The 23,071-nt window shown below is 26.9% G+C and overlaps 2 protein-coding genes across 7 annotated transcripts in view; both read left to right on the top strand.

Annotated features, from left to right (window-relative positions):
- LOC100574856 overlaps positions 1-11,686 on the top strand; it is a 32,829-nt gene extending 21,143 nt beyond the window's left edge. For all 6 annotated transcript variants that reach the window (XM_016806804.2, XM_016806806.2, XM_016806808.2 and 3 more), the window contains 4 exons: positions 1,047-1,156; positions 1,236-1,453; positions 6,215-7,369; positions 11,389-11,686. In XM_016806804.2, the coding sequence (XP_016662293.1) occupies positions 1,047-1,156; positions 1,236-1,453; positions 6,215-7,353 (1,467 nt within the window). In that variant the 3' untranslated portion in view covers positions 7,354-7,369; positions 11,389-11,686. The remainder of the gene's footprint in view (positions 1-1,046; positions 1,157-1,235; positions 1,454-6,214; positions 7,370-11,388) is intronic.
- A 2,025-nt stretch (positions 11,687-13,711) lies between these two features.
- LOC100574764 overlaps positions 13,712-23,071 on the top strand; it is a 40,450-nt gene continuing 31,090 nt past the window's right edge. The window contains exon 1 of the mRNA XM_003246422.4: positions 13,712-14,163. Coding sequence (XP_003246470.1) covers positions 14,090-14,163 — 74 coding nt within the window. The 5' untranslated portion in view covers positions 13,712-14,089. The remainder of the gene's footprint in view (positions 14,164-23,071) is intronic.

Here is a 23,071-nt window from a genome sequence, read left to right as displayed (position 1 = left end):
TCAAATTAAATTTTATGATCGTTGAAATCAAATTTTACAACATTGGATATTCACTCGATTCTCATGTAGCGATTTCTATTTTGTTCTAATTCAAAAACGAATAACTGCAGATACATGAAATTTTTATTGAATGTTTATATAAGCATTTCCTATACACCATACAATTTTGAAAATTTGACTCTTTTTGAACTGTTTACGGACATTTTCAGTTTTAAATTTTTTTAGTTTTTTTTTCTATAAATATCAATAAAGTTTTATCTGTTGGGCCAAAAAGTGTATAAATTTAATACAAAGCTCGTGATATATTGTTACAATATCAGTTGAAAAATATTAAAAATACATAGGCACAATTTTTTTTTATAAGCATTTAAAGATCAAATTTTGACAAAATTTATCAAATTTTAATTTGAAAAATTATTTTGTACTTGAAAATTTATAAAATGTTCAATTTTTGTATCTAAGAATTAAAAATTTAAAACAAGATTCCACGTAAGTAATTAATTCTGTTACCAAAAAATCTAAAATATACATTTAAACAGTTTATTTTTATAGTCATTTTAAGTACAAATTTGGACGAAATTACATATTAAAAACCTAGAATAACTATTTTAGTTATTTTGTTGTGATTGTATAATATTATTCGTGGGTACTTGAAACTTCTAAAGTATACTATTATATATCTATGATTTTACCACGGTTTTTTGTTGATGTATAACGCGTTATAACTTATAAGTACCTAATAGATATTATGATATGATTAATTTGGAATTTATTATAGGTACCTATTATAGGTCAATTTTTTTTTAATACCATAGATAAGTATATATATGTCTAATACATAGACTGATATACCGTCTCCGCTCAGAATCGTTTTTCTTATACAGTGATATTATATCATTGAATTCAAATTTAATACTGTCCATTATACAGTGACCCACTTCTAACCTACTGTACAGCAGAGCGACATCCACTTACCCACCTTTTTTTATTTTTATTTAATGTTTCCTCTGTATATAAATATATTATTTTAAAATATATTTTTACAGATATATTTCAAATGTTTTAAGATTATGAAAGGCGATTACACTAAAATTAAACATATGATGGATCAAATAATTCAGGAAGTACATATCCAGCTTGAAAAAACTCAAAAATGGTAAACATTTCATTGTGTATTTACTATTTTTGGATTTTTATAAAAAAAAATGACTATATAGCATTTATTGTTTTGATAGTTCAAATAACAAGTGCAACCCAAAAAACAATATAAATTTGAATAATGACGAAAAGTGTGACAAGAAATTGGCCAAGATTCATGGCCATAAATATAATAAAAAATACAAAAAACTTCTAAGAAGCTATGATCCGATACTAAACGATAATGAACTTTTAAAGGCATTATCTGATCCAGATGATAAAATCGGAAGAAATTACATAATACCATTTGATTTAGGTATACTATGCACATTTTAATGTTAAATTCTGTGCTAATACGTATTTTTACTATGATTGTGGTTTTTTTAGGGTTCCGTACGGTAAAACGGGACCCTATTACCAAGGCTCAGCTGTCCCGTCCGTCCGTCCGTCTGTCACCAGGTTGTATCTCATGAACCATGAAAGTTAGAAAGTTGAAATTTTCACAGATTATTTATTTCTGTTATTCTTGAATATATAATATAAGCAGTGTTGCCGACATGTTTATAGTCGATGATGGTAGGGAACCCTATCGTGCGCGAGTCCGACTCGCACTTGGCCGGTTTTTTTTCATCACGTTTTGTAGCAATAAACTTTTTCAATCTTCCGCACGTTGATGATAGTAAATTGATTCTTTAGTTTATTCTTATGGTGTTGGGGGGGGGGGGGGGTAACAAATAACAAGTAAAAAATTCCCAACAATTTTCGTAACAATTGGGATAGAATTGGGAATATTTAAGCAACACTAGTTTTAAACAAAACCAATTTTATTTGTTTGTTGTAATTCAGAAATAATAATCGTAGATATTAGAATTTTCAAAATATTTTGATACTTATTTATTATTTGTATATTATTTAAAAATGTAAACTTTTAGATTTATTTGAGCGGAGCTTAAACCAATAACATTTTGTTCAATTTATTATACATTTACTTTTTTATAGTTAAAACTTAAGAACAAGGAACATTGTTACAATTATCAATTTTAGATTCTAAAATCGGAGCGGAGCGATGAATGTATTGGTTTTACAATAATGTGTGTTCTTTTTTAAATTTAAAATTTCAAAATTTTTGTGTCTGTATATTTGATAAGTAGTCGAAATAATGCTTCGATTTTCCATTTCAGTATTTTGTTCGATGGATAAGTTGGTTCCTTGAAGAGGTCAAAATTTAAAACTCCGTATACTTTTTAAAATCGACGGGAAAAACAACTAAACAATTTAGGAAAAATGGAAATTTTTATGCAAAATCGATTTTGGTTTTTGGTGTAACTTTAAAATAAATGAATGTATATACATAAAATGTTCACTGGTTGTTTATATTTGCATTTTCTATACACCATAAAATTTTCCAAATATTTTGATTTGTTTTGAACTGTTTAGGAACATTTTTAGTTTCAAATTGTCTTAGTCTTTTTTTCTATGAATGTCAATAAAACATTATTTGTTGGGTAAAAAAGCTTGAAAATTGAATACGAGGCTCCTATTATATTGTTACAATGACATTTAAAAAATATTAAAAATCCTTACCTAGTCACAGTTTTTTTTTATAAGCATTTAAAGTTTAAATCTTGACAAAATATGGAACAATTACGAAAATTACCAAATTATTTTGAGTTGAGAATTCATAAAATTTTTTCTTTTTAAATCTAAGATTTGAAAATGTAATACAAGATTCCTCATAAGTCTGTCTATCTTTCTCAAAAAAAATGTCTACAAGAAAGTCAAATTAAATTTTTATGAGCGTTTGAAGTTGATATTTTTACAGTATTGGATATTTACACGTTTTCTCAAGTAGCGATTTTCTTATTTTGTTGTAATTAAAAAACGGATAGCCATATACTTGAAATTTATATCAATTCTTATACTTGATAAAATGTTCAAAATATTTTAATTTGTTTTGAGCTGATTACGGACAATTTCAAATTTTAATTTTTTTAGTTTTTTTTCTATAAATATCAATACCAATATCAAATATCAATTATAGTTTTATTTGTTGGGCCAAAAAGTGTCAACATTTAATATACGGCTCCTGATATATTGTTATAATAGCAGTTGAAAAATATAAAAAATACATAGGTACAATTTTTTTTATAATCATTTTAAGTTCGAATTTTAACAAAATATTTATATTTGAATTTTCCATAAATTTTAATATTTTGAAATCGTTTGACTCTTTTTGAGCTAGTTAATCCTTGAGAAATTATATACGTTCATTTATAAAAAGCTTGAAAATGTAATCTTAAGTTCCTCCTAAATTTCATTTAAAAAATATTAAGGATATTAAAGATAGGCTCAATTATTTTTTATATGCATTTATTAGAATTTCGAAAATTTTTACTTTATTGGATTTTCATGGTAAATTAACAAATTTTTATTTAACAATTGTTGATATTTTGTGTTAATTCAAAAACTAATAACTCTAAACACTTAAAATTACCATTTTTCATAAATTGTAAAAATGTCAAACAATTTTGAGTTATTATTGTTATTGAGTTATTTATAGCCATGAAGTTTTTTTTTTAAATTTCATATATTCATAAAAGTTTTTCTTTTCATATAGCTATAATTTGACATTTTGATAGAAGGTTATCCCTACAAGTTTTTACCTTCATAAAACAGAAAATGTTCACCAGAACGTCACGTTATTTATAGCCACGAAATATTTTCGATTTTTATTAATATTTTATTAACTATTCAATTTGATGGAGCTTTTCCGTTTATTCACTACCACTACTTTTTTTGGTTTTTCCGTTCATACACTATCGTTATCCGTATACCACATCAGTGATGCCCGCGTTGCCACTCCCTCGAAGCGCTGCGCTGGGACAAAGAATAAAAATATCCCTCGACTTGGTATTCAACACCACCTCAAGTTGGTCACAGGATAATTGCCGTAAATCCACTCTTAATAAAGACCTTAATTTTATAACGACTATTCAATTTAAAAAGAGGTATACGTATAACACGTATAATACGTACTAACACTTAGGCTCACACTAATATCATTGAGAGTTCTTGGGGCAAAATTAAATCATGGAATTAAATACAGTGGGGTACCTACCGAACAATGCTGAACAGCTACTAAAAACCAAAAAAAAAAAATAGTCGTACCTAGTGAATAAATGGAAAATGTTCAATTTGATTATTTATACATTTATGCTAGGGTAATACAACGTCTCCACTCAAAATCGTTTTTCGTATACAATGATTTATCATTGAAATCAAATAAAAAAATTCGACTACAAATAAATAAATACAGCGACTATACAGCAGAGCGGTACTCACTTGTCCACTTTTTTTAAATATTGGCGATACCACATTTTTCGATCGTTCAAAAAACTTGAAAATGTAATAAAATTTCTCAATTCTCAGGATTGAAAATTTAAAACAATAATTCTCATAAATATTTTATACAGTAAGTAGCCAAAATATCTAAAAAATATATAAACTGTTATTTTTTACATAAAATTTTTATTTATTTTGTTGTAATTTAAAAATAGTATTCGTGGGTATATGAAACTTTTAGAGTGGGAATATTATTATATTTTATACACACAATGACATTTTCAAATGTAATTTTTTTGGCAAAAATTTATTCAACCTCCTACTGTTGTACTAATGCATTATAGTCAAATAAATTACTTTAATTTCATAATAACTATAATATCATCAAATATACTTATAGTTGTTAATAATATTATAGGCTGACAGACCACCTTTGCTCAGAATCATTTTTCGTAAACAATGATTTTATACCATTGTATTCAAATTTAACGCAATACATTACAGTGACCTGCTTGTAATCTACAGAAATCCACTTACACACTTTTTAATATTTTTTTATTTGGTAGTTTGTCAATTTAAATATTTTAATATATTAAAACAGTCAATAATCACCAAAAAAAAAAAAAATTTAAATTGGTGATTAATACATTTCACACAATTTAAGTTTTACGTTTGATACCATAAACTTGTAAAAGTATAATAAGTTTATAAAAATCTCATACCTCAGAGTGATAGTTAGTTAATCTCCAAGTCTCATAGGTCAGCTCCATGGAGTTTTCTCTTAGTTAATTTTTCTCCAATTTTTCAATTATTCCTCAAATGCATTTATACTATTGTAGTGACTAGTAGATAACCGTGAGCCGTCATATGTCACCAGAATAACCTATGGATAGTAAACTCTTCCAACAGTTGTATTTATTGCCCCGGGTAATTATAATGAGTCGACCTCTGCAGAACTAGACGGATAGGCATTCCAACTTCCTGGCGAAGTCCTTGGGACAAGAGCGGACCCCGCAATTTTAAATTTACAATATTTTAAGATGCTGTAAGAAAATTATATGAAAAATCTTGTATCAAATTATGAAGTTACCTTACATAAATCAAAAAATTTCAAATATCTTTAAATAATAAAAAGAGTAAAAATATTTTGAAAATATATAGGTAGGAAAAACTAATATAAGTAAGTACATGGTGTAAAAATCGATTTTATCAAAAACTGGTATTGCGTAAAATTCCATGTTCTCATAATTTTTTCGAAATAATTTTGAAAAATTAAGGGAATTTTCATTTAAGGCCTCTCAATAGCACCAACTATATCTGATTTGCTACCAAAAATTACTCTAAACAGTTTGAGATCCAGGTATTGGATTACTGTTAAAGTATTACATTTGTTACTCTGCTCGAAATTTAAAAATATGCAAATGAAAATTCTAGCTCAAAATTATTAATTAATAACCGTGATGGCGTGATATAATAATTGTTCAACAAATATAAGACATATCATAGAAATACAAATTTAGAATATGTTAATAACATATAATTATGTTGTTATATTATATTAAAATAATATGTTATTTTCATGAGCTTAAGTCTTATTTTATGTCATTATTTGTCATATTGATTAATTTTTCAGCTTGACTCTTAGCGTGCCTATTGATTTTTTTATTTAATTAAAAACTATAGTAGGTATCTAATTGTTAAATAGTTGAAATAATGAAATATTCATATGTTTTAGGTACTAAAATGTCGGATAAAGCTAATAACCTTGGTATTAATGATAAATCTGAAGCTTCTTCTGCTTCAACTTCTCCTCCTCCAAATGTGATAAAAGCTCCACTTAAACAGGTTGCCAATAGCTCTGAAGGGACATCGCTGGAAATACCTAATGTCATGAAAAGCGGCAAAGATAATAATATATCAATCATTGAAATATTACCCGATGGTAATAAACAGCCAGCCATTTCTGCTGATTCTAGTGATATCAATAGGAATAAATCAATTCAAGCATCATCCTCCAATGTCGAATATGTGTCAATGTGTCTATCTCCAAAAGTCACTATTTACCAGTATTGGTTTGAAAATAGTACAGATTTTTTAAAACTGAAAAAAATTGTTTTCAAGCATGATCCTTCCAGTTCTGAGACATTTAAGACATTGGTTTACAAACTAAAAAAATCATTCAAATTTGAGTTACCAAGAGTCACTAATATCATTTATAATTGGCACAGTCCCAAAATGCATGTTATTCAACAATTGCTACAAGAAAACTTACACACAATAAATCAGACTAAAAACAAAATCATACATTTCATGACATTTTTGAACCTTTTATTTCATAAATCTGTTAATACTTATTATTTGTCAATAGATGAACTGTATTATAGTTTCTTTAGTTTTGTAGATTTTATTAAAAGGTGTTTGTTGTCTTGTATTAATCCAATATTAATGGAATGGCTCCCTATGGCGTGGAATAATTGTTTTTATTATGGTCTTATTTTGGTTGAATATATTTTATATAATGATTTTAAAAGAATGATTGAATATAAGAGTATTCATACTCTTTTGGAATGGTCATATGTCCCAGATATTCAGAAGTTGTTTAAAATATTATCATATGACAACAAGAGTCGTTCAGAAAGCATAATATATTTGTCTGAAAATATCAACAATTATATGAAACAACGAAGCAGAATAAAACCAAAACACCAAGATATACAAGACGAACCGCCTAAAAAAAAAAAAAAATTTACTTCAGGCCAACAGATGTTTCAACAAGCACAACAATCATCTGAACTTACAGTTACAATGATAAACACTTCCAGAGAAGCTCAAGTTATATTAAGTTCAATTGCTTCAGTAAACATTGAACATTAATATAATTAAAATATAGGTAAAATACATATATTATTATTATTATAATTAATTCATGAATATTCCTTGCATGTTTCAAACAAATTAAACGAATTATAAATAAACTTGTAGTAAGGTGGGTTTTCACTACATATGTTCACGCGTACGTGCATAAAAATACTCCGGCCTATATTGTGGTTCTCCACTTCTCATTGGTTTATTTTGTTCTATGTCATATATGTATATATATGATTGACAGCAAATAAGAAGTGGATAACTACGATATATGCGAAGTAAAGAGCGGAGGATGCGTATCAAAATGCTGTAAGGTATCATCCTATATAATTTGTTATGTCTGTATCTATAGTGCCCTACTATAAAATTGTTCTGTGCTGTAAATACGGTTGTAGATACACTGGTTGCACAACTGACAATTCCAATATTAAATTACTTAAAAATACCTACATGGACCATTTAATATGACAATATGTCATGCGATAAGGATCCCCGTAGAACTAGATTGTAGTGAACCCTAGCGGCAAACCAAAAACCTGTCGTACAGACCATGGTTACTTAAGTTAATGTTTCAAAAAATTCATAGCGCTCACTAGTTCTTCATTCTTATATAATGCTATTATAAGAAGGTTATCAAATTGTATAGCGCTATATTATGCTGATGTGGGTAATCGGAAAAAAAGTCCCGAAAAAAAAGTATTGCGAAAAAATTACCGAAAATCTTATTCTTGTAGGTACTTGTACAGTTCTATAGTTTGTTAGTTGTCATCTACCATAATAACTATCATAAGCCGTATATTTTGATCCTATATTAATTGGTACACTAGAAAATTCCCATTTCCGAACATCAGACACAGTCATGATAATATAGAGGTAATGATAGACTGTTACCAGTCTTTTGGTTGACATCGTATATTATCGTATTGTACCGTATCGTTTATACGTTTGTTTTTAAATTTCATATTTTTTCGCAGTTTATAAGTAAGTTTAAAATTAAAAAATGGAGTTGGAGTTAATTAATTCTAACAAAAAATACCCTCAGGTTGCACATAAGGGATTTTTGTACAATTTCCACAGAATGCTTTAATTTTCTTCGTTGGAGGTGTTCAAAAAACAGCTCTATGAAATGTCCATGTTTTTTAAAAACTGATTTAAACATAACTAAGCCAACTTTGGTTTCTGTAAATAACGATCATGTGCATGAAGCAAATGAAAATCTTATTTCTGCGACTAAAAAAAAATCTAATGGTGGAAAAAGCTAAACTAACAAACGATTTACCTGCTCAAATTTTCCTGGAAGTGGTATCAAACGTTCCCCGAAGAATACTTTGATATATTTTCATTCATTTTTATCGGAACTTTTTTACCGCGATTCGATGATGAGCGTTCCTGTGTAAAATTGTTTTGTTCTTCACTGTTTGTTTCGCAACCATATTATCTATAGCCATGGTATCTAGTGCAACTAGATTCTTATAGTATAGATGTACGAGTATAGCCGTTTATGTGTACAAACGTAGTTGCAGTACAAATTATTATACCCGTTGAAATACTTTTTATTTTAAGAAACATACATTTTTTAGCAAATTATACATCTTTAATCATTAATTGGTTCAAAATATTACACTGGAACTTAAACATTCGTACGTTTATGCATAAATAATGAAATTTGAATCAAAAAAAAACTTAACTTATCACGCTATTTTCGTTCTCCAGTATTCATGGTTTTGAACTGTTTAATTAATTTCTCGGTGTTAATTTCTATTGAATTATTTTCTTGTGAAAATTACAATAATAGGTGTGATCTGTGATACCTGTCCTTCTAAGTACATTGTATTTCTAAGTTATTTATTTACTATATTTATTTAAGAAAGTAAGAAGACTCTCACAGCACCTATAACTATTGAAAGGTACCTAGCCTAACCTGTAGATGCAAAATCTATTTAGTCCTTTTGATTTGATTTTAAAAGAATCTATCAAATTATATGCTAATTTTCCTAATTTACCACTTGGAACACTTTGTATACTTTTAAAAATGCTAATATCACCAATAGGTTCTTCATGAGATTTTGAATAAATGTTGTAATATTTCATAAAGGTTGGTTTGGTGAAATTATTAATATTATATCATTCTAACTGCATTTATCATATCAAGGCTTTCCTGATTGAACCTTCAATTTGTACAGTCTTCTTTCCAGCTTTTATAGATTTTATTTGTACCTAACCTTTCTTTTTAATAATGTGTTTTCTATTCAAAATGAATATGCTATTTGTTTCTGAATGTTGAAATAAATTAACTTTGATAGTTAAAACAACAAAATTTAACCAATTTATTAATATACCTTACATGTCTAAGATTTTATAATACACTGTTACTTTTAAATCTTCAGGTTTAAACTAAAAAATTTGTTAGTTTGTTAATGAAAATTGAAAAGTGTTCTTAAATGTAGACACTTTTCTATTACTATTCATTCTCAAATTGACATATTTACATTAATATATAATATAATATATAATAATATATAATATAATATAATATATAATATATTATACACTATTTATAAAATGTATCAATAACAGTCTTCAACCTTTCATTTGTATGTGGTCTCAGAAAAGACAGTTGCAACCTAGCTTCTGGGAACGAGTCGAACATAAATTAGTAACATTGAAATATAATGAATTTGAAGAAAATAATACGAATGTTGATTTAGGCTAAACAGTATTGGTATTTAGCAAATAGGTACTTAACCTAATCTACTTGTTTGATGCAGAGGAATAGGTACAATGTACAAACTACAAAAGTACAAAAATATAAATGCATTACGTAATAAATATTTTAAAATTAAATTGATAACTACAATATCGTTTATTTACTATACACTAAGCCATTGAAATATTCATACTCCAATAAAATTAGAAGCCTTTAATTATATTTTTATTCTATTAAAATATGTAATAATATTAAATATTTCACTCGACATACTGCATTATTACAAAAATAGGTTATTGCAACAGTTCCCAAACTGTGAGGCGCGCCTCATTTGGGAGTCCCACGGTAAATATTTATATTTTTAGATCAATGACAAATTAGTCGATACGTTATCTGATGAAAACCTGACGTTATCGTATGATCCGAATATTCTCGAGCCATAATGACTAATAAGTAATGACCAATATATCATATTATTGTATAAATATATATATATTGTCCAAAAATGTTCATTATAATGTGTTAATACTTAACATTCGTTTTTTTTAATAAAAATGAAAATATTTTGTAATACTTAAAACTAAAACTAAATAGGTACTATTGATTTTTGTCATAAAAATAATACAAAATTGTAATTCATGGTAGGCGAGATTATTTATTTTTATTTTTAGAGATGCTTTAATTAAAAAAGTTTGGAAACCCTGGGTTATTGTACCGGGTATTGTGGTAGGTAGGTTATAGTTATTAAAGAGAAAATACCTTCTTTAAATTTTTTATAGTATTTCGTAATTTTGTTCTTTGAATGACAATTTATTATTAAAGTAAGCACATATTAATAAATAATAACTTATTTTAACAATTATTTATGTAGGTAGATACCTTATAGCATTCAAAAGTGAAAACTATAACGAAGTAAATAATTTTGTGGATTTGTATAATATTCTCTTTCAAAAAAACATGTCTTATTACTAGTAGGTACTGGTAATTAATTTGATAACTACTGTATAATATACATAATATCATATTGTACACATATTATGTGTGCCCCAACATATTATAATATTATAATATAAGATGTAATAACTATTGTATTTTGCATGTTAAATGTTAACACGTACATTTAATTACGAAATGATTCATAATTAAATACTCGTTGTAATTATGTGACATTTATGTTTTAGTTGTTATTTATTCATTTTTGTATTATATGTTATAATAATATATTAATATAGCACTTTAGAATAATTATTCTTCCAGTGTACACATATAACGATTTCCGATTTTAATATTTTAATCTATTTCGATATTTAAAATAAATGTTTACCTTATTGTTTCAGTTATTTAATTGTATTTGAAGAATGCTAACCTCTATGCTGTGTTCAAAATTGGATTTTATAATTTGTTTAATTTAATTATGTTTAACCTAATTATAAGTATTAATTTTAAGATAAGAAATTGCCTAATTACAAATGTATACAATTAAAAAACATATTATTTTAACTATTATTTCGAAATGTTAATTGTTATCATGGAGAAAGAATGTTCATTTTGTTTGCATTTGTCATAAATTGTTAATATATCTTCAATAATTTATTACAACATTTAATGTACAGTATACACTTTTTTAATTTATTAATAAATGTAAATAATAATTCTCATAAAATATATTTATATATATAATTTTTATAATAATTTTTTACTATAATAATATACTAATTTTAGAACTTCATACATTATAAGCATGTTAAGTTTTTTCTTCAATCAATGTCCTTATTTTAAATACCTATTTCCTAACATGACGTACCTAAGAAATATCTAAAAATACTCTTTTTTGTGAACTACCTATTTGCAAATAATTTAACTTAAAATCGATTGATTCACTTATTATTTTATTCTCGAGTGAACAAAATATTTCATGACTAATATTATACATTTATTCACAGATCAATGAGTGAATATTTTATAATAATACTGGTTGTAAATTAATTTACCAAGATATAATTTTGTATTTAAAGTTTTTTTGAACAATTGAATAGAAAATGTTCTGTATGGAAAAATAACATACGAGTGCTGGTAATAATAATATTAGTATAAGAAGTCCTACCGCGGACTAAGACACTAAGGTACAACCCACGTTTCTAAAGATGAATAACAGGTTTTTAAAATCATGTTTTTGATTCTGAGATCTGGATACACGTGTATATAGATATTTAAAAAGTACACCATGAAAAATAAACGTGACTCCACAAGCCACGATGTTCAAAGGTTGAAAAATAAAGAAAAACGATACAATAGATACGGTCATTGTTCGTAGAACTAGAAACGGACGGAAATGAGATATCTATCAACAAAATGTAAGCAATAACAAGTTTATCGAACGCAAGAATATTGTTCGTTTCAAATATATAATTCTAAAAAGATATTAACATTTTTATAAAAGCTTCAAGGGCGATGATAATAACGCTTACGCGTGACACATTTATACCATACTGCGATTTACGATAATGAATCTTGCGTTTAACGTTCGATTCAAATTAAAACGAAAATGTAATACTACGTAGCTCATATTATTATATATAATATTACAAAACTTTATAATATTATGCCATAATATTATACTATCATTATTATTATAAAAGTGTATTAAGTATTAAGACGCGATTGGATGATAGATTTTCTACGAAACTGTCGGCAGGAACGACATACCATTATATTATAATATAATCCAGACAATATTATAGACCAGTGGTGGCCAAACGGTCTTCGACGATTTCTAAGTCGTTTCCTTTGTTAAATGTATTAATTATTGTTATACTTTTGTCATTTAGTTGATAAGGTTATTTATACATATTTCGGATTACCCTGTGAAATGTTATTTACTCATATTGAAGTTATAAAAACTGAATAGCCAATAGGTACCGAACTATACTTTCTAATTTCTGATTATTATTTAAAGCAGCGTCTTCGATTAGCAATTAGCGACTATTACCGAGATTATAATAATTATCTTGCCATTATATTATGGAAACGACACGCTTCTACATCAACAGTATAATGTTAATACATTTTTAAATTATTTAGAAATTTAATGTGAAACACTCATTTTAGATAACTTTACCCTTTAATTTTATTATTTATATAAGTATGTTTGCTATTAATATAAAATATTTTATACAAGAGTCGATCCCAAAAGAAAAAAATATATCCTCAGTAGACCAAAAAAAGTTTGGTCACCCCTGTTTTATACTATTTGATGACGGCGACTAAACGTATATATTATAATATCATATCGTACACGGCCGGCGTGGACGCGTGGTTAGCGTATGTAAGGAAACTCGAGCGCGATTACGCGTCGCGTTGGGCCAACAGATCGATATTCGATTGTGACCGAAAAAAACGTGAAACGACAATAACAACTTTACATATTATTATACTACTATTATCGGTAGGTACAGCTGAACAACTCATACTATAGGTATTCCTGGATACTAAATTCTCATTTATTATTGTTATTGTTATTCACCTCAACGAGCAGCTGCTACCAGCGCCGTATCGGCGGCGACCTGTGCAGTACCATGGTCAAAAATACTGATGCGTACTGCGTCATTCGTAGTGGTGCGAGAGAGCGCCCGTGTTAGCCGCCAGCGCGCGTGCATGTTTGGGTGGGGATACGGCGGCGGCGGACTGCGGTTTCTGTCTGGACGACATCCCTTCAGCTGATCACCACCCCGGTCCTGCTGTTGTGTTCGGCTTCCCGCCGATTTAGTATTTACGTGTGATCTCGGAGCGTTCCGTTGTGGCGTTGTGCCGAACCGTCGGTGTAGCGATACGCATCGTCTTTATCCGGCCGTTCGTGTTACATATTCGACGTTTTCACGTCAACAACGATTTTTTCTAATTCTATTTAGTTTTGCCTCCTGACAACACTCAATTACTCAAGCCCCGCCGAGACTATATCGTTACAATTCAAATTATATCATATGTGATTTTTTTTTAAATTTTTTTTTTTTCAACGGTTTTTTTCCTATTTAATGTACAATGACTGAACGAAAAATGAAGATGAGAAATTTTGACAACTCGCTCCGCATTTACAACCGACAGGTGCTATTAAGGTAACGTAAAATGTGTATAACGATAATTTATGAGAAATTTTCAAATGTACCTATCATTTTGTTCGGGTCTTATCTACCGACGACGGTGAAATCGTTTCGTTTTTGCCGTAGGCATATTAATAATGTGTTATTTAATATAATAATATAATATATTTATATATATTTAAATATAATTTATGTCTATGGTTTTGTGCCTCCGCCGCGTTCAAATAGTGAGTGATTAGAGAATGGAAACGTTTGAACGTTAACATTACATCATGTAATATAGATATACGTTTATTAGGGACGGTCCTTTTGTTAATCATATTACATAGGTAGTACCTTTGATTATAAAGTACATAACATAATATTATAATATTATCTACAGCTGTCGGCATTTGGTAAAACTTGATAGTCGATATCATCCACTCGCAATCACGAAGGTAGATTCTTTGTTTCTTATCAGCTCTTCGAAACATATGACGCGCGAGTCGAGAATACGTCTTGGCTGGCTTATTTTAGGTTGGACCGTTCAACTGATTAGTGTGTGGCTCAGTGGTTGATGAATGTCATTACTCATTGTTGATGTACATCGAAATCGGTGTTTAAAATAAACGAAAATAAATAATATTTTGTTAAAAATTTGGTTTTTACTTATTAGTCTAGGGCAGATGACTTGTAGCTCTAAAAAAGAACTAAATATGCAAGCACTTAAAGAATTGAAAACTATATTACATACAATACAATTTTTTTCTAGCGATTTAATTTTAAAATATCTAAAATTTATACATAATTAATTTACAATTGCATATACATGTTTACTCTTATTTAAATTTATCAAAATGCTCTATATTATGACTGTCATATTTGTAGACATATTGTAAATAGTTTTGCTCTGTATATTAATAATAAATAAATAAAAAAAATAACAAAAACAATTTCTTACATAATTATATGCCAAATGAATAAAATAACTTTTAGTCCTAATGAACCCTTTCCTTACTGAATAACTACAAAAATAAAATCAATCAGAACGAGTAGGTAATTGCTGTTTAGAAACACTGAATGTGAAGTGTGAATAATATTATATTGGATGTTCGGATGCCTGTATATCGCATGCCGCGACGTATTGCCGTATTGGTCATATTTATTATTTTGTGCCGTGACATTATCCATCTTGATTTTTGAAATAAAATTAATAAACAGAAAATTAATTAAAATAATAAATAATAGTCCAACCTCAAGCGCTTCCAAGAAACCCTTGACGTTCTCACAGTCAACACCATATTATTATTATGATAAAAATTAAAAATTAATGTAACTGACAAAAATAATTTGATAGTATTTATTAGTATTTAGAAGTTATTTATTTTTGTATGATTTGGTTGTACTATTACCTAATTATTACCTAATTTATTAAAATATATATAAAAAAGAATAACATTCGAGGAATATGTTCAAATGGCTATTAGAATAAAAACCTCAAAATATACATTTATACGCATATTAAAATTGTAAAAAATTAGCTTTGTGTTATCATAAAACATATTCTTACTCTGCTTTTTTGTGATTAAGTAAAACAAATATGCATATGTTACAAGTCGTCTGCCTCGGGTCCTTAGAATTATTATTACCTAAGTATCTATCAACTATTGTACCTACGCACATACATTGTTGTTGTATTATCATATTCTTACATAATATACCAACGTAGGTATCTGCGAATTATCCTTAAACGAAATTTCAATTCATTTTTACTTGAAATAACCCGAGGAATCAGATTTTCTCCACACACCATGCTATTCTCCGAAATACCTATCGTTTAAATATAATATTATAATTTATTTTAAAAGTAATTAACTAATTCGATTTGTGGTGAATTCGGTGGGCACACGGATAGTATGCGTTTCGAACTTTTATATAGAATAAATCTATCGTTTTGTTAATAATAGGGACTGGGCTTGCTGTGATTGAGCACTTGCAAAAGTCAATTAAAGAAAACACTAATTACCGATATATTTATATAGAAAATAATTATAAAATAACGTGTTGACAACAGTGGTTGATGACGCTATTACTCATTAATTGGCATCCGTTGTTCACGTCTCGCGTTTGTATAGCATTATGTTTATGTTATAAATTGTACGGTAGGTATTAGTTTTTATTATTTTTTGTAATTAATATTCTTTCAATTAATTATTAACCTATTGTCAAACATAAAAATCATTTTTTATCCTTTGGATTACTTAACTAAAAATCCTATCTAATTAAAAAACGCTTGCCAAGTCAGGGATCGGCACGTAAACTTTCTAGATTTTTAATTTTTAGAAATTTATTAACTGTATGTAATAATATGTATGTATTTTATTAAAATATGATTAAACCAAAATTGTACTTTAAAGAAATTATTAATTGCAAATTAATTTATCGAGAAGATATCAGATTATAGTAGAATATAGTAGATTGAATATAATTGGTTTGAATTTAATAGGTATAAAGTAATTTTGCTTGTTTTATTTATTAAACTTGATAACGAATTGTATACCTAACATAGACATAATATAATATATAAATATGTCTATGGTACCTAATATGAATATTTTAAAAACTATTGGCGATAGACATTTACAGGAGCGCTCTAGTCGCTTTGAATAAGAGGGTTTACCATAGATTACTCGATCAGACTCACGTACCAAGGCTTAAGATAGATTGTTGACTGTTGTAAAAAATGTTGAAGCACTTGTACAATATAGTGTTAACATGAAGTTTTTAAAATTAACAAAGCTATTATATAGACATCACAATTTAAGATATTATAATATAAATTATCTTAAATTATGGCAGACATCATGTTTAAACAGTCGGGTTAAAAAAACTAAAAATCAAAAACTTGAGTTACTTCACTGAACCATTGAGGTGAGTTTATTATATAAATTTCAGAAGTAGATAAGTAGGCATAATGCGTTTAATAATAATTTTTGTGGTACTAATTTGCCAGAAAAAACATTTTGTTGAACAAAAATCCTGCTGTTTTACAAAAATGTTATCAGGTACCTATCTGGTATGTAAAGATAATATGTGTTTGAATCCAAATGTTAGGAAGGGTCTTACAATGAATGCTGTGCCAACATTATTTAGTAATGAGATTTTATAAAGATTAAAGAGGCTACTAGAGTATGCGGTCAACCAAGGGTAGACCATCTATTGCAGATTTACAGTATCTAAGTACTTATCACTCAGATAATTGTCCAAAAGTACTATTAATTTATAGACCTAATATTCTGTTAAAAAATGTTCAAAATATAATTTAGATTTATTTCATTGGTATTGAACGGCATTTGTGCAATATACAATAACAACAAACAACTAGGTACCATAATTTTTACTTGTGACCTACCATATTATATTATATTTTACAATATAAATAAAATAGTTTTTACATTAATACAAAAAAAAAATTATTATTAAATTTAAAGTTTTTAAATTGCACATTTCTAATTTTTTAAATCCAACCCTTTACAATCTTATATAGATTAATAAAAAAAAAAAAAAAAAAAATAATCTAATATTTTATAATAATAAATTAATAAAATAATCTAATTTGTGTGATCACATCAGCTGTACCAGGCTTAATGTAATGTTAAACGGGTAAATAAAATAAAATAAAAAATAAATATATTTTTATTCATAATTAAAGCTACTTCTATATGAGCTATTAACCAATATTTGAGAAGTGTGTGTTATGATTTTTTTCAAGTATACAGATTTGTACTGAATTAACAATTGAAGATAAAGTTCTAAAAATCTTCACTGCACTTCTCTTATTCAATGTGAATTTAACAAGACCCCAAAAATAACTATTTTCTTAACCGTGAAAAATTAAATAATTTTTTTTAAAAATTTTTAATTTCACATTTTGTATCTATTTGATAATCCCTTTTCTATGAGCTATCAACCAACTTCCTAGCTATCATAGTTTAGAAGAAAAGTTAAAAATATAAATTTTGGGACTGTTTACGCCGACGTTTTTGTGGATTCAAATTGTTATACCACTATTGTGTGATATCGGATCTCTCTCATTAATATTTTATATTAAAGCTAGCTTAATTACCCACCTACTCATTATTACTGTATTACATTTTTATTATTTTCCTATTTAACACAAATTCTTGAAGTTTTAAAAATTCAGACATTTTTTTATTTCAATTACCATACTTACTTGATTAAAAATCAAGAAAGTAAAATATATTACAAATATTTTTTTTTCTCTATTTGAATTAAACAATCCATACTCATTTCGTATAATAAGCTAATAATACGTGTTACAAGAAAGTAGCTGCCAATATTACTATTTAAAAATTAATTTGTATTTTACACGTCAAGATAACAAACAGGTACTTGAAAGTGTATGACTAAAAGTCTTATTAAAAAAATATTTAACATACATTTTCATGTAAACCTATATTTATATTAGTTTTATAAAATATTAACATTACTGTCACGATGAATTACTATACATTTTATGAAACTAGGAAAAATTTTTTTTCTAATTGTTTAATTATTACCCATTCATTATTATTTTTTACACTTTTACAGCTGTATCCAACAGTTTGGTATAGATTTGGGGATTTTTTTTCCGATCACCACGTTTTATTCATGAATTAAGATATACTCCCCAATATGTTATAGTAATTATGTATAAGTACCCGTAAGTACCTATACCTAAAATCTAATTTGTGAATTTCACTAAAACGTAAAAACTTCATTAGGATAGACGCATGGACGTTAGACTGATAAATATTATTTAATGATAAAAAAAATAATACCTATATCTACCTACCTATTGACATTGTGACAAACATTGATTTAATGTATATAGGATGTAACGAGAAGACCTGCAATAGATGAAGGACAATGTAAAATAAATTCAAATAGGTAAATCATATTTTACCTACACAATGGATGGCTAAAATTTTTTTTTCAAAAAACGTTTAAAATTAAAGCAAAATGCTTATGCAACATTTAACTTGGTTGAAATTTGAAATTGAATTTAAAAGTGTTAAATGAAAATAAAGATCCAGGGAAATCTCTGCTGTACTTTTTTTTTTTTAAGGTAGATAAAGTTATGAGAAATCTTCTATTAATTTTTCAAATATTAGCTATGAAAATAAAACTTATTAGTTTCAAACTGAAAATTAATTTGCAAATTATCGCAGTTTTTAATGAATTTCGTCAAAAATAACTTCAGACGACCATATAAAATTATGGTGGTTTGACACTCAACTTTTTTTTAAAATTTCATTCTTAACAACTTATGTGGAACCTAGTATAACATTTTCAAGGTTTCAGTTATACAAAACCCCAAAAAAATTATTTATCGAAAATAATAGAAAAAACCTCACCACTCGTTAAGGTATTATAAATAAGAACAAAAGACATTATTGTATAGCTTTGCTCAACATTTTAAAGTTTTAAACACTTATACCTATTCGATATATTTTTAATTTTTTTAAAGAAATGCATTTATTATAAATTATACATAGCTCAAAAGAACAAGTTTACAATAATATAATAAGATGAATCTATCTACCATCTGTAAGCAAGCTTGTGATGATGGTAGAAAGTTACAAAATCTAGTAATTAATATAATAATCGAACAAATATAAAAAAAAAAAAAAAAAATGTATGTTAGAGTTTCTGTACAGCTATAATAAAATATATATAATATACATAAAATACTGGTTTAATTGAGTGTCTAACCAGTTAACAATACATTTTTTTGAGATTCGACTTTTTAAAAAGAAAGTTGTTTTATGTAGTAATTTTACTGTTGTAAAATAATGTACATATGATTTATATATAATACTTAATATTTCTACTATAACAGTTGAAAAATATTTAGTTAAAATATGTTTATAAGCAAGTTTAGAATTCATAAAAACTTTTCTTTTTAAATTTAAGATTTTAATATTTAATACAAGATTCCTTATAAGTTATAAGTTTGTCAACCTTTATAAAAAAAAAAATTCTAGAAGAAAGTCAAATTTAATTTTTATGAGAGTTTGAAGTTCGAATTTTTACAACATTGGATATTCACTGGATTTCTCATATGGCGATTTTCTTATATTGTTACAATTTAAAAACGGATAACAATAGACACATGAAAATTATATCATATGTTTATTTAATAAACTCCTATACTCAATATTTTAACTTGTTTTGCGCTCATTACAGTCATTTTTAATTTTTTTTTTTTCTATAAATGTCAATTAAAGTTTATTTGTTTGGTCAAAATTCATGAAAATGTAATATAGGGCTGCTGTTTCAATAGCAGCTGAAAAATATTAAAAATATATATGAACAATTTTTTTTTAAGTATCTATTTTTAACAACATTTATCAAATTTAAAATTTAAAGATGATTTTGTAGTAAAAAATTGATAAAATGTTTTAGTTGTATATCTTAGGATTTAAATGTTAAAACAAAATTTCACGTAATTAGGTTATTTTGTAATCAAAAAGTCTCAAAAACTCAAAAATTTGGACGAAATTTGATATTTAAACAAAGAAAAACGATTTTAGGTTTGTTTTATATTTTAAAATATTATTTGTGTGCACTTGAAACTTTTAAAGTATATTATTATTTTATTTACTTACAAATATGATAGTAAACAAATGGTAATAATAATTAATAACTTAACCGGCTATTGTATTAATAATATAGTAACAATATAAAATATAAATATAATATAAATTACTAGGTAGGCTGACAAACCATCTCCGCTAAGAATCTTTTTTCGTATACAATGATATTATAATATCATTGCCTTAAAATTTGACACAATCTATTACAGTGACACACTTGTAACTTACTCTATAGCAGAGCGACAGCCACTTGCCCACCTTTTTTTCTTATTTTTTTATTCACAAACTTTTGTATAATATTATCCAAGCAATACTTTTCTAAGCAACTCATTTTCTACTGACATCAATGGAAGGGAAGCTGTTTGATCTTGAAATAAAATCGATCTTAATTAATTGTTGATACGTCAAAATCACTGAAAATTATAGCTCACCACTAGCAAAAAAAAAACGGGAATTTTTTCGCAAAATCTGGTTTCGAGAAAATCGATTTTTGTTTTTGGTGCAACTCTAAAACAAAATTACTGTAGGTATATGAAATGTAGCGATTTTGTTATTTTGTTATAATTAAAAAACAAATACTGTAGAATGTAGATACATAAAAATTTCACTGAATGTTTATATTTCCATTTCCTAATCACCATACATTTTTGAAAATAATTTGACTCTTTTTGAACTTTTACGGACATTGTCTGTTTTCAAGTTTTTTTTTCTATAATTGTCAATAAAATTTTATTTGTTGGGTGAAAATGAATGAAAATTGAATACAAGGGGCCTGATATATTATTACAATAGCAGTTGAAAAATATTAAAAATACATAGACACAATTTTTTTTTTATAAGCATTTTAAGTTTGAATTTTGACAAAATGTAATAATTATTTTGTAGTTAAAAATGTATAAAATGTTCAACTTTAATAGCTAAGGATTGAAAATTTAAAACACGGTTCTACGTAAATATGTAAATAAATTACTTTATTCACAATAATATCAAATATATACTTAGTAATATCATAGGCTGACTGACGTTTTCGCTCACAATCGTTTTTCTTATACAATGATATTATATCATTGAATTCAAATTTAACACCATCCATTACAGTGACCCACTTGTAACCTACTGTACAGCATTTTTATTATTAATGTTTTTTTTTATGAACAATAAACTATTAAAGTGGTTAAAGTTCGGTTCAATGTTTCAGTTTTCAAATGTGACTGTTCGTCTTTGCTTTATATATTAATAACTAAATATCAAATAAATAATACTTCACACTGTTCCGCACCAATTTTAACACCCTCTACAAGTTGCGTAACAAGTGTCGGGATAGTGATTTTTTTTACTATACATATTCATTGGAACTGTGTTTGTTAGTAAGGTGATTATATTGTTATAACTCAAAACACACACAGTGAATGTATTGTCGACAAGCGTCTGCTATTGTTTGTTTGCTTTTTTTCTCAAATACGCCAGAAATGTTTATAATTTTCATGGTTTGCTAGTTAAGAAATCAAGTACAATTCATAGTCAAAGAGAACATTGTTTTTAAAGATTGTCCACGCGAATACGCCTACGTATAATAGGTGTATAATATATACAGTTCACGAAAACAGGGAATACTTTATCACTTATTACCCTATTAATATTTTTCAGTTCTATTTGTGGGACATTCAACTAGACTTATGGATCATAAATTCCTATAGGTTAAAATGTTTTTAACACATGTATTTTGCGCATGCGCAATACAACTTCATTTTTTTTTAATGGTGACCCCTGTTTTGAATATTATTTTTGGGTTGATCTATTTTTCCCAAGTAATTTTGATCTATCAACTTGTATTCTAAACCCCAAATTGGCGGAATTAGATCTAGGTAATAATAAATGATAAAATTACAATTTTTTTTTAATTGTATCATTTGTAAGTGTTGTTTCCTTTTTACTACCATGATAAAAATTATTATAAAAACATGAACTTTTGGAAAAGACCTATCAGTAATCATTCGTTATTAAACTAATAATAGCATAGGTGAGCAAGGACTTGCAACAGGATGCATTCTGTCCTTTCCACAGGGACCAAGGACATTCAACCGGTTGCAAGAACATACAAAAGCTAGGATTTGCAACCGCTAGCAATGACTTGTAACAGCCAGCAAAAACTTGCAATGTCGAGCAATGACTTAACAGGATGCATTATGTATACTTGCAATAGGGATCAAGGACATTCAACCTGGTGCAAGACATACAACAGCTAGCAAGGATTTCAACGGTGAGCTAGAAATTCAACGACGAGC

The sequence above is a fragment of the Acyrthosiphon pisum genome, chromosome A1 (genome assembly GCF_005508785.2).
Source record: "Acyrthosiphon pisum isolate AL4f chromosome A1, pea_aphid_22Mar2018_4r6ur, whole genome shotgun sequence".
Taxonomy (NCBI): domain Eukaryota; kingdom Metazoa; phylum Arthropoda; class Insecta; order Hemiptera; family Aphididae; genus Acyrthosiphon; species Acyrthosiphon pisum.
This window is presented reverse-complemented; position numbering and strand designations above follow the sequence as displayed.